The sequence below is a fragment of the Folsomia candida genome, unplaced genomic scaffold (assembly GCF_002217175.1).
Source record: "Folsomia candida strain VU population unplaced genomic scaffold, ASM221717v1 Fcan01_Sc006, whole genome shotgun sequence".
NCBI classification, from domain to species: domain Eukaryota; kingdom Metazoa; phylum Arthropoda; class Collembola; order Entomobryomorpha; family Isotomidae; genus Folsomia; species Folsomia candida.
Genome location: NW_019091198.1, coordinates 7,114,831 through 7,129,008, shown reverse-complemented (window position 1 = coordinate 7,129,008; position 14,178 = coordinate 7,114,831). Strand labels below are relative to the sequence as shown.

Below are 14,178 nucleotides of genomic sequence, written 5' to 3'. Positions count from 1 at the left end.
CAGGGTTGCCGAGTTGGACCTACCCACCGGGTTTGTCAAGTATAACTCAACATTTACAGCGGAAACCACTTCAACACAGGTACCCAAATCAAATAAAAACTCATAACGGGAAGTATGAAATGATTGAAAATTCCTGGTATTCATAATTTAAACGCAAATGGATTCCTCACTAGTCGAACTATAGTAAATAGAAGAGCGTGAATAAATTAAAGGCTGCATTCTTTCACATAATATTCATAACTTGTAAGGAGGAAACAGTCAAATGCCAGGGCTAAAATCAAATCCATCCTATTTCCTCGATTGCGTCACACCAAGCATGAAGAAGAAACCGACAATAAATTTGACACAAATTGACTTCCCATTAATATATACGGTTGTACTTGATAGACGTTACGTACGTACGTATGAATCCTCTCTCTGAGTGAGTTTGACTCTGATAATTTGAAAAATGTCACGATGTGCAGGAAAAAAGATTGAATATGGAAATCAAGAGCTTTTGAACGAATTTCACAAAGATTACAATATACGTATACCTCGGCGAAAAGCTTTTCTGGATGCGATACAAGTGGAAATTCCCACGCACCACCGTTTGCCTGGGAGGAAAGCCAAGAGCTCTGTTGCATCCACTCCTCCTGAGTGAGTTGGCTAGCAGTAGTGGTGGTTTCCTTTTCTACTTGTATCACCGTTTGATGCCTTTCACTCCATTGCATACGATGGCACTAAACGGAGAAAGTAGTCGAATTTAGTTCTTCAAAAAAAAAGAATATGAGGAAAGAACAAAAAGGCCAAAGTTCAAAGTTAGAAGACGGTGTTACTCTCTCCTGTATTCCCTGTACATGCATACCTACGTATGGATGTCCCACTATTTGCATACCCTTACACTCCAAACTTCGTTAGTTATTGCATTTTTATCTTGTGTAGCAATTTCCTGAGAAATTGTATTGTTTTCATTCCAGGAGGATGTCACTGTTGTGGACGTTCTGTACAGGAATAAGACGAGTTTGGAATCCATTTTTCGTATCATCGACAAAGACAACTCTGGTAAAGGGTGTACAAGTTGGAAACAAAAAGTTTTATGTTTGAGAGAACTTTTTTTAATTCCACCTTTTATGTGAAACATTCATGATAAAAGTTTAAATTGTCTGCTAAATATTAATGAAAACAAACAGGTTACATATCAATGGAAGAGTTTTCTGATGCGTGTGATCTCCTCGGTCGGCATTTGGCATCGCCAATCCCGCAACAGCAAATGGCCGAAATGGCACGATGCATGGATATGAACAAGGACGGGAAAATTGACCTCAACGAGTTTCTGGAAACATTCCGCATCGTGAGCAGTGATCAAGAGGTTGACGACAGTTTGGAGTATGAAGAGTTGGAGGATTAAAAACAAACAAGACCTGATGCTTTGCTAAATTATGCATCCACTCACCGAATCGTTTTCTTGCCGTTGTTCTGAATTATGGTGTAATTATTATTATTTTTATCACATTATTCCTCAGTTTAGGTTTGTTTGCACGTTTTTTCGCTCTGCTAAATACATGTGTTTTAATAAACAGGACGTGCACAAGGTTGAAAAAATTATTATGGGTTTCGCTTTATCTAGTATTACAAAAAAAAATCTATAGCTTTAATAGGTCGACAATTACCTCAAAGTTCCATTGTAAAAGTTGTAAAATATGTAGGAAAAACAAAACTTTTATTGATTTATTACTTACTTTTAAATAAGAACACTCATATTCCAACCAATATCAATTGTGATCAGTTCGAGTATTATACATAACTTTTATGATGAAGGAAATTATTATAACAAAAAATATTGTGCCCAAGAACCGAGATTATTTCTAATGACTTGCCATTAATTCATGTGTCCAAGATTCGTGTTCTCTTGGGAAGAAATTCCTATTGTTGACCTTTTTAAATGCTAAGGTTTCACTACAAAAACTGACTTGAAAGAGTTTCTCTCAAGTTTTAATGAACATTTCAATGTAAACATATACAAATACCTATCTAGCTAACGTTACAATGTGTGCATAGTTAAATACTGTACCGTGTTATTTGTATACCTGTCCTCCTCCTATTAACCCACAATTAAACATACCTCTGTGCTAATGATTATTATCCCGGCGACGAAGACGATGACTTCATCTACGTAAAATATCATGATATCACTTAATTGACTTGATGAACAGTGTTTGATTAAAGAGACGAAAATGTCCCGTTGATATGTACCTCGTGAACTATATACATGATCCATTCAGTCATATCTATCTAATCCGGATTACCTAAACTACTTATATCTGAAATGATCAAAAATATCTCAACCATAAAATATAAGTTATAAATATATTTATCTCAAATCTCAAAGTTCACAATTTCTTACTGTGCTGAATATTATACAATAATGTTATATCACTTGTGAACTCTGTCTATATACTTAAAAACCTTATATCATTCATTGTATAAAAAAATAGTTGAGTTGCGTACAAAATTTCCCGTGTCAATAAACTTGGTTTGAAAATTTTTGTATTGATTGTGTCCTATTTTTTTAAGAAATGTCATGTCTCAAATTAAACCAAGATTGAGAATCTCAACTTGAGATCATATTTCAGGTTGAGAAATTATATGCAACTGCCTCCCACCGGAGAAAGCGAAAGAGCAGAAAAGAGAATTGGGATTTTAGGTCCGACTTGTGTCGACAGAAGGCAGTGGGCAACTCTGGTTGAAAATTAGAAACTTTCATGAATGCACATTTGAGTCTCACATTGTCTAAAAAATGAAGAAATAGTAATACTTTTGTCTACCGTCCAATTTATTGTTGTACACAGTTTTTAAGATGCGTTTCGTTTTTTATCAAAATTTTGTAAAGTTTGCAAATGTCGATAAATAATTTAAAATGTCATCCGAAATGTGCCCAAACGTCAATCGAGGATGAGAAATATGAATAAATTACGGACAAGATGCATTTTTAGACGTTCCATGGTCATACATATTCGTTAGTATTATACACGTCTATAATTAAATTTGACCAAAAATTCCAGGTGGGTCTACAATGCTGGAGAAATATTGGTATAAATATGCTCCAGTATTGCAACCCTTTATTCCAACTTTTATAACTCAAAGTGCACACATGAGGGCGAGTTAAAAGAGGGAGAATTGTTTATTGGGAGTAATTGTTCTCAAATATTTGACTCGATGGAGGTGGAAATTTGTGTCGGTTTCGTTTGTGTGGAACTAACTGGCTGTTAGTAAATTTAGGTAGTTGGCGAGTGGCGGTTTCAGGTGAGGCCGGACACGGTTGAACATTAATTGCTCATGAGAACACTTCTCGTCGTGTTATGGGCAAAGCATAATAAGACGCTCGGAAATTGGTGGTTGCCAACAAGCTGACCACAACCACCAACAACTGACGCCGGATTAAATAAACACCACGTTCAGCCACATCCGACCGATGCATGCTTCACTTATGTAGCCACGAACAGACATAAGTACATAAATGCGTAACATGAATCGTATATCTACATAATCCCATTTGCAAAATTGTGCTTTTACACAGACCATGATTATCGTTACTTACTTAAATATTTCCTCATTCGAGTACTTTTATTTTCGCACAACTTGAGCAAATTTTGCAAGATAATAATAATTACTTATATCCGATACTGCATAAAGATTATTTCTCCCGTGTTTCACTTACAGCACTCAATTATCCTTCCATTCATACAACTTTTTATTTTAAAAAGATTGCAGATTCTGCCTCGGTTTCGCAAAATTTGCAGAAAAACATGACTCTCGTGAGAATTGGGAAGAGGTGCAGCCTTCCTGTGAATCACTTGTCGGGCTGTGTGTACTAACTAATAAGATTTGTTCGGTGACTGAGGGAGGAGGAGGACCGGCCATCAAATACGCAAGAAGGCCAGGAATTAACCAAACTGTGGTTGCATGATTCCCTCATATTATTAGGCAACGTGTACTTTCCTCCTCCGAGAGACTGTCTCAAACTCTCTCTCTCGTCTTCCATCTCGACGGCCGAGCTAGGGATCAATTACGGTGAGAAGTTCATCCGTGACCAAATCCAATTCAGATCCAGATGGTTATTTTATGTGATTACAATTAAGACGGAAATATTTATTTAAAATTTGGGTACAGATATGTGGAGCCACAGATGAGTGGTTCGTCTTTGCAATACGTAGATACGTACAAATTCTCTCTCTGGTGCTACAGATAAACGGGTTGCATTCGTTTAAGAAGTAATAATGTGTCCAATTTAATTCAACAATGAGGCAGGACTCTCAACTCTCAACTTGTACGATTAGTAGGAGTCGAAGGAGTCGAGAAACTTGGGAAGAATGAAATAAATGATAATAATAATCACAGTGCAGTCGAGACGAGTGTGATTGAGGTAAACGCTGTTTGGATAAATTAAACGGTTATTAAATGAACAGTTTATCGGCGCTTGATTTGATGAGATTATCCATTCGTTGGATTATTCACCAACCAATCCGCCCAGACAGTATCTTACACACGAGGTATCGCTATGTCTCGCTGGAAGATTCCTCTTTTCTTTCTCTTCTTGCAGGGCAATCACATCCAACAAGGAGGCTTATCCTCCAAAATGACACTGCGTACATACTAGCGAGTGAAATACTTTACAGAAACCTAAAATCTCGAAAAGATGCATTTGACACAGGACATAATATGTTTTAATTTAATTCGCATTCATAGCTTAACCAATTTTTGGAAATATCTTCCACAAATTAGTTGAATATGTTGTAGAATGAAGTGTCTTTGTATCTTTGCTGTATTTTTTTCGGTACTGAATAATTTCAGATTGCACCTGAAAATGAAGACATTTACTACTGCACACTGTCTCATGTGCCGAGTAATAAGGGTGTATGGACGAATTGTGAGAATGACAACGATGATGACTATTAAATTAAGAGCAACTGGACCAATGATGCAATTTCCTGCATTTCTCATGTCGTACTCGGTGAACAATGGAGAATAGCGTGATCTTAGGAACTTGTGTCACGAGAAACCATGTTATCAGAAGAAAAACAGAGCAGCCATGAGTACCTGCACCTACCTTATGCATGCATGAGTGATGTTAATTCAATTCACTCCGTGTTTTATGTAAGGAATGAATTTTTATTAAGATTAAGATAAGAATATCTCAATTTTCGTACTATAATGCATTTTAAGGTCAAGTTTCGCATATATTTTTCGAATAATCGCATAAATCTACCCACTGATGAAAGGTCACCTTTAAGATGCAGTAAATCTCCCAATATTACGGAAATTCGAATTACGAATCACTGGAAATTGCCCCGGTTTTTAATAAAGTTCGTAAATCGTGATCAAATCAAATCATCGTTATAGCAGACAAGTCTTGAAATGTCGACATTTCCCAGGATTTCTTGCTTCTGGTTTCACATTTTTGTGCAGTCTCATGACCACGGATTCTGTGCATGATTATAGGGTTGGAGAGAAATGTGCTCATTCACACAGGTCAAAAATGATAACTGTGGTGCTTTATTATTATTTGGTTTAGTGGAATTGGAAATGAATTTCGTTGACTACCTGACCACTGACCGGTCAGAGTTGGAGCTAATCCCCTTAATTTGTTACAACGGGCGGGCAGGTAAATCACTGACTGCCGAGTTGGGCGTAATGATGAGGGGAGGATGATTATTTAACGTGTTGCAAGACCCACTCTTGTCACTCAAACCAAACTCATAATAAGACGCGAGGAAGATGAAATAGAAAAAAAGATGGTGATGAACAGTATCAGAAAATACAATGAGTTTTCTCATTCTTCGCTCTTATGAGAAGACACTCGCTTTTTTCAACAGAGTTTAACAAACGAGTTCAGATGAGCGTTGTCATCATGAACAATAAGGAGCAAAAAGACCTGCGCCGCAATATCGTCTACTACTGCACAAGATATTTACAAAATAGTGAATTTAATAATTTACAAAAGCCGCAACACACGTACGGTTTTACTAATCTTGTCAGTTTGTTCAATTAACTTGTACAAGAAAAATTTGTTAATCTCGTCCCTCTCCTAATACACATACGATTCTTAATTATAGACGAAAATTTCGTCACAAATGGCATTGTGTTGACTGCAGATGTCCACCCGAGTACTCTCGTCACTTTTGTCGTCTTCATAAATAATGCAGAATCCGCATTGCATTTTTACACACCACTCGCAAGCCAAGTTGTTTTGCAGAATTCGTAACAATGTGAGACAATCGAGTTTATGTTCTCGTACATAAGAAGCTCATATAAGAAGCTGATGATTATGATTGGGAGTGATGAAGCTCATCTCTGGGAGTCGTGGTGGACGTGGAGGACGGTGAGAAGGAGCTTGTAATTTGAGTGCGGCTGAGAAATGGAATCAATAAAGGATGATTATGATCATCTTCTTCTTACTTTTGCTACCATTGCTGCCTCTGCATCATCGCAGGCTTTGTGTGCATACCAGAAATTGAGGGGGATGGGAGCAGCAGCAGAGAAATGAGAAGTTGGTTGATATGTGTTTGAAGGTGCTTGAGCCATTGTGTGACCATTCTCTCATTATCCATCAGAGCAATAATGACACAATACAATGGAATAATGTACATTGAACTGTACTGGATTTGATTACTGCTTGCTTGCACTTACACTTTTATTATTTGACTTTGGCTACTTTGCTCAGAGTTGCTTACACCCATTGCTTGCCATTGCTTTTCCTTTGAGAACCTGTTTTTTCACCACACAAGTCCTTTTGTGTGTCCACCAATGCGCTAAACTTGTCGAGAAGAAAAAGAGAAGGATCATCTCATTATTATTACTACAAATTCATTGCTGTGTAATGTAAGGTAATTTAATAGACTTTGTAATCTTTGTATCATTCACCATGCACCAGAATGAGTCGCTATTTTATTTATTCTCCGTCCCATTATCCATCCACCGAGTTAACAAGACAAGCATCTTCACAAAAACCTTTACAGACACACGGTGCATATGGATGGATACCCACTCGGTCCGTTTTTCCGTCCATTTTATAAAATCCTGTTAATATTCTGTTCCTTTCAAGAAATATGATTCTCACTTGTCAATTACATTTCGTCTAAACCAACAGAGTTTTTATTACGAAAAAGTCCATTATATTTACACAGAGAGGAAGAGAGAGTAATTCAACGTACGTAGTGATCCACTGCTAAAATTTACACGCAGCAAAAGAGCAGCTACTTGTAAATTATCAAAATAAATGAGAACTTTCTCATATTATTCAAGCTATTGCACAAATTATGTAAATAATATGTACCCGTGAAAAATAGGTTTCTAAAAATTAAAAATTTTTACGACATTTTAAAAAAATTCAAATCTCTCTCCAATTCTGTAAAGTCTGATGTAACTACACTTTCTGAAAATTTGTTTATTTTCCTATCTTTTTTAAATGAGACTTGGAAATGACGATTCACTTTGCTGACGCTGCTGGTGTAAAGATTGAGTCGGATAGAGTACAAGCATTACACTGCAGGACAAGGAGAGGTGTACTTGAAAAGGGGGATAAAGAGCCGCCTAACCAAATAAGAGCTAATTTTCCTCTTTTATCGCCTCATCTCACTTTTAACTGGGCCGGGCCCTTGATCTTGGAAACCGAAAACCCCACCTCTAATAAATACAAGGGCCATTAAACCACTTTGATGAAAACCTAGTTTCTCCGCTCACTGGTCGCAGGAATGTGTTTTACGGATAATTAGTATGCGATCAAAAAAAACTATCGATTGCGTATCGATACGACTACAAAATTCTACCATTGGCTGTATACATACTTGCACTACAAAAATTAAAATGACTACTGCAAAGTCGAGGTTCAGCAGTGAATTATAAAATGTCAAGTGGTGGACAAAACATGAAAAAGTCAACCTTTAATCTGGTGAATATCTGGATTCCACCATAATAGTCAGCCCATCATCAACCTTTATCAACTCCACCTTTCTTGTTTGCGCTGTAACTGGTCAACTGATTTACGACCCCAGTTTTTACTTGGTCGTACAAACATCCTAAAATGTTTTTGGATGGTAACGTTGTCCACGTACGAAATTAGTAGTATGCTGAGGAGGCAATCATAGGATAGTACTTACGAAGTGGCTATGAAATGCAGATGCTGCACAATTATACCCTTTCATGCGATGCAAACATAATACTTGTTATTTTAGCTTTTAGACATGGCCACTTGGCAGTATTTAATTCAATTGCACAATTTTAATGGACTATACGTACCGATTTGAATACAAGGTAAAAATGGATAACTTTTGACAGGTTGTTCAATCTGCTCGACCATTCGATGAATTTGATTCGTTCCTAATCAAGTAAGAAGTTAAGATTGAATAATTTGCCAAATCTCGTCTCGAGAGATTGTGGACTGGATAATAGAGTGGATCCATTGCCAATGAGGTTGTTCTTTCTTAACCTTTTCATGCATAATGAATATGCATACACGGCTAAATATATGTATGCATCGTGGGCTGTGTAGGTAAATGAATGGACTCAATTGGAGGTAATGTCCAGTCCCACCAACAATACTACGTACAACAACTTGCTGCTCTTGATTCTTCTGCTTTTTCTTGTGCTTTTTCTCTCTGCGTCTGTTATTGATCTGTGGCCCGTTTGTTTTTAAAGAAGACGAACAACTTGCCCCCGACAGTCGACACGCCGAACAAAGTTGAATAAATGCCGTATAAGAGCAAAGTTGCTCATGATGATTACATAGCAATTGGATCGGATGGTCTCAGTGTCTGGACAGGGTTCATTAATGAGTGACTGGGAAAGAAATTGCATCGGACAAACAGAAACAGAGTGAGTGGATTGGTATTGATTGAAGAAAAAGAAGGGACATTAAAACTTGCTGCGTCTGCTGCTGCTGGTTGAGAGGGATTACATTAAGGTGATCTCATCATACCGAATAATAACACGACTACATTCGTATGAATCTGACTCAAAAGGGAACAAGATTTGGATACGAGAGAGTCAGGCAAGATCACGAAACGCTGGGTTTGTAATGATACAGCGGCGCCTTACTCTTCTCCTCTTAGCATGCAATGCTTAATCAACACGCCAACTTAATAGTTTCCCCAGATTTTGTTTCCACTCCTGATCTCAAACTATGTATCTCTCATGGTCGCCCTGTCCCCCTTCTCGAACATGCTCGCATCACTTTCATAAGCTTGAAAGGACACTTGAAAAAAATTGCGAATCTGCACCTTCAGCGTCAATCTTTGTCAAAATTTGAGAGCTACATGAGTTTCCAAATTGATTTTATATACCTTAATATTCACAATAATTGTGTCCTCAATTCGAATGCTATGACGCGCTTTGCAACAAAGTATCCACATTAGAAGTACTTACGTAGGTATGACATGACATTGCATGTTCTGGCTTAAATTGAGCTTGGTGAAACCTATGAGAAACTTCCGCTTCATACAATGTATGCTGCTTCTTATGCCTGCAAGGTTGGTGAAAATGTGTAATGAGCAAGAGATTTTAGACAAATTGTGAAATTATAGAACGTCTTTGAAAGATGAATGACGACGAGGGTTACATCTTTCTTGCGTAGGATGAAATCTTGTGTCGTGTGAGCAGCCGATTAAGTTATTCCGGGCATGCTTTCCGTGTGTCATTTGTTTCCATACCCATTTCTTCTTCACATTTTTGGATGGAATTGACCGTAGTGACGATTTACTTGATGCGATGATGGTGGGGATGAGATGTGAATATGATGCATGTCTTCTGTAATAATAATGTGATGAAAGGATTGCCGTCATGTCATCGCTTGATCTTATCGCACATCACTCCATTCATTTTTCATCCTAAATCTCTTCCCCATCTTCACCAAAGAAAAAGGAAATCATAGTCACTCATTTCTTAGAAGAAGCTGAGCTGCATAAGCTAAAAGCCAAAGCTTTCACCAGGTTGGAAACATCGGCAAAAAACAATGTTGTTTCAAGAGAATTTCTCCCAAGCGGAACCTTTGACACGGTGTTGACCTTACTCAAGAAGACTACTTGATCTAATCGCTCACATCATGAGTACATAACACAGTAGGCAAGCAGGAAGCAAAGGCTACTGACTAAAAACAATGCCCAAGGTGACAAGGGATGAGTCTGATTTAAAATATCAGCTCATTCATCTTGTTATTTGTGCCGTGCTTGCATTCAGTGATTGCCGATAACCAAGAATTGGTTAATAAATACGACTCTTCATTCTTGATATTGTTGATGAATCAATGCTACTTTGCATACATGCGACTTCAAGCAACCTATGAGCTACTACTGATTTCTTCTTAAAATATTATTAACTAGTGATTCACCACTCATAATTTATTTTAGGTTTTTTTTATAAATCAATCGTCATTGAAATTATGTTTGTGACAATGGCTGATGATACCTTATCATACAGATAAGATCACCACATGAGGATCTCATGATGCCAAAAAGGGTTGTTATTGTACCTGCATACGTTATTATGATAACTTAAACATTACCGAAAAAAGTTCAAGATGATATTACGTAACCAAGACGAACAGCACTTTTGACATGGTGAAGGTGAGTGGAGCAACCTTTCCTTTGGCCATCGAGACCGACTTGTCAAATCCATTCAGGTTTCTAATCCATCATCCCAAATTCCACCGAGCTTTGTTTTCCTTCTTGGAGAATGGGAGGTGAGCTGGGGAATATTAACGAGCTTTCGTTCCCCTGTCAGGCTTACCACTCTCGTTCTTTATTTAAAATCCTCCTCTGTAAATGATATGATAATATTACACACACCACCACCGCCGCAATCGGCCCAACAGTGGCCAAAGCTGAATTAAATCCATGTGGTTCATGCATGGCAATAATTCTTATAAATACATTTCTTACTTTACATCAAAGAAACCAAATCTTAAAAAAAAAGTTGCATCACAATGTCCAGTTGGGTCCTAAACTATGTATGGCATTTAAATCTAAAATGGTACCTGTGAGATCATCACAATAATCAAATCACTAATTAGAAACTTATTATCTTTCTATTTTTTATTGTTAAATATTATTTTCCTTTCCATGCAGGTAGAATTGGGTGTTATTGTTCCACAATAAGTAGAATGATGAGACAGGAATCCAGTCTAAAAATAAATAGTTGATGAAACGAGCCTTTTCCTTTATTGTACGAGTTGAGGCTACACATTTTTAGTGGCAAAGAGTCAGCCCAATTTATCAAATATTGTATGAACTAAACGGATTACAAGTAATTTGTTTGCTAAACACCTTTCCACAAAGGTTGTGTACCTGTCAGGGTGAGGACGCTCGCTTGATGGATTTCTTTTTTGGCCCAAGATATTTGTTTGGTGAATGGGCAAAGGCTTTCCTCAAAATGGGAAAATTCGATCAACACTCACTCACTGAGAAATGAATGGGTCCTCCTCGGGTGCAGTTAAACAAAGTGTCATCCATTGTCTTGTAACAATTGATTGAGATCGAAACGGTGGCCAGGCCACGTTTCCTTCCAACCAACCAACTTGTTACAAAAAATTAAATGAAATGTGCCATGCACTCTGATGCAAACAATGTTTGAGGGGAAAAGCAGGTGTCGCGTTCTCATGAACTTATTCAATAGTTAGGTGCCCTCAACAACTAATCAATATTAACAAGTTATTAGGTGGGCTCTTTATTCACACAATCGTATGCATTACCACCCATCAAAAACTTGTTGTATATTAGCTTTCTAAGGGAAACTACGTCTTTAACTTTGTTGCAATTTTTAACCCTTCCTCATATGTTTCAGTATATTAAAATTATTAACTGCCCAAAAGTGTGACCCAGATAAGAACACAATCTTATTCAGCTTGCATTCAGTTCCAGCATCTTTTCTTGAAGGTATCGTTGCAACTGAATTAATTTGAAGTGAGTGGCACCTGCCCTCGAAAGGCACGTGTACCGTACCTGGACTCCACGTCGTCCGTAAATATGTATAAAATTAGGGACACGACCCGTTAAAAAGCAATCTTGAAATTTATTACGGTGAGAATTTATAGCAAGGCAGCATCTTTCTTTTGACAAATATGCTGAGCAAGTATTTAACCAGGCACCTGCCCACCTACTACCTTTCTTTACGTGAAATGTGTTTTCTTGACCGTGTGTAATTTATTTTTCGTCGGTGGGTCGACGAGTGGACAGACAATTAGGCGAGACGAGAGGTGGGACAGATGTAACTTTACATTTTTGTCCGTTTTTCTTCTCCACGAGAGAGATGACAAGAAGCAGCGGTGACTGGACGATTGAATCTCCGGTTGGCTTTTCCTCACCTGCTAATCACCATTTCCTATTGAATGTTTCGCCTCATTGTCTTCCCAATAAATGACTTTTTCTTCGAGATGAGTTTTTAAACATCTTTCCACAACTATTTCTTCTACGCATTTTAGTATTTTTTTTACTCATTGTCAGTATTTTTATGTGGAGAAACTTATTTTTAAAAAATTCGCATTACTTTAAAATCTTGGTGAATTGTTTGTTTTTGCTTAACAAAACAAAATTATGCAATGTTTATAGTGTTCATAAATTTAAATCCATAATGTAACCAGGCAAAGTTGACAAAATTCCAAATTAATCGAGTTTCTTAACACTTGACAATAACCCATGCACATATTATACGACAATATACGTATATATACAAACCGCATAGTTTTTATTCCACAAAGATTGTGTAGTTGTACAACCGTAATTTTTTTATTTGATTATTTAACAGGGATTGTAATGCATCTTGGTGTGGCAGGAACAGTGAACGATTTATGAGATGACAGATAAATTGTCTGAGAAAAGTCTGTGCATTGTGCATTGTCACCACAAAACCTCCACAAAAGCAGCGGACTGAGCCAGCGGTACTTCTTGTTGATGCTCTTTGTATATTATTCAAACGTTTTGAATTCGGTTTTTTGGTTCCAAACACAAAAGTCACAAAGCAAGCACTCATAACAAGGATAATGAGTAGCATGAGCAGCAATGCAATGGCTTTAATTTCATTACGGAACTCGGGGAAATTTGAAACTGGTTGCATAATTGTTTCAATTTGTGTAATTATAAAAAGAAGTTCAATTATGTAAATTGTGATCTATTGCATTGCAACGCAGTTTTGGGTGTATACTCTAAAGCAGCAGAATTCATTTGTGATTGAGGTGTAAGAACAAATATTTAGTAAGTAAACGCTATTCGTGTTTTGGCTACTTTTGAATCTGTTTAAGCTGATGGTCATATATTTCTTACGAATAATATTAAGTAACACACACAAAGTTTAGTTCTTGGCTGACGATCTGATTTCTTCCCACAGCAAATCTGTCCCATTATAAATTACTTGTTGAAAGTGTTTTGTACCCGCCCTTGAGTACAAGTTGTCATGAAATATGAAGATTTACTTACTCCTAATTGCATTACATTTCTCTCTAAAATGCCCTTACGACATGAAGCTCCTTGAATAAATAAACCCGTATAAATTCCGAATCTGGGAGCAAGGAACACCTTACAACGACTCATTTACCACTTTCTCGTAATGCTTAAACCTGTCAATGTTCATGGCATAAAAATGTCTAAAAAAATCTTTACTGCAATTATTTTCCGTCCACTTTTCACTAATTGTTTCAAAAACTTTTTAAACTTTTAAAGTCCACGCCTGCCTTTGAAATTTACAAGATTGGCCAAACCATCAGTTAAATTGGGTACGTTGAATGTATCGAAGAATGAATGGACAGGGGCAAATTAATGAGTTTGAGATGCAAATTAATTGCTAAATTTCTCCAGATTTGGAGCATTATGTGCCGATTACAGCCCCCGCCATGCCCTCAAAAGAGTGACAATTCAGGTAATGGAATTAGTAAATTAATTTGACGGAGGCAGTAAACAGCTTGAAGACAAGAATCTAAATGCAATCGATCGTACAGGCGATAGGTAAGGGCAAGCACTGAAACGATCGAGTGGTGGCAACTTGCATGAGGCTACGCCTGTGTTAATTCCACTTGTTAATGACTCACTTTACTCCATAAGATGAAAATCTTTACCAGACTCCAGTCATAATTAAGTACTTAAGGAGTGTTCGAAAAAAAACTAGTTCAATAATGCCTTGTTAACGCTAGACGCATACCTGTCGATCTTTCAATAAAAG

At 37.2% G+C, this 14,178-nt stretch overlaps 1 protein-coding gene across 2 annotated transcripts in view; it reads left to right on the top strand.

The window, feature by feature from the left end:
• The window catches only part of LOC110851011 (serine/threonine-protein phosphatase rdgC), a 41,488-nt gene extending 38,959 nt beyond the window's left edge, over positions 1-2,529 (top strand). For both annotated transcript variants that reach the window (XM_035853064.1, XM_035853065.1), the window contains exons 18-20: positions 4-79; positions 957-1,041; positions 1,170-2,529. In XM_035853064.1, the coding sequence (XP_035708957.1) occupies positions 4-79; positions 957-1,041; positions 1,170-1,387 (379 nt within the window). In that variant the 3' untranslated portion in view covers positions 1,388-2,529. The remainder of the gene's footprint in view (positions 1-3; positions 80-956; positions 1,042-1,169) is intronic.
• Positions 2,530-14,178: the final 11,649 nt, after the last annotated feature.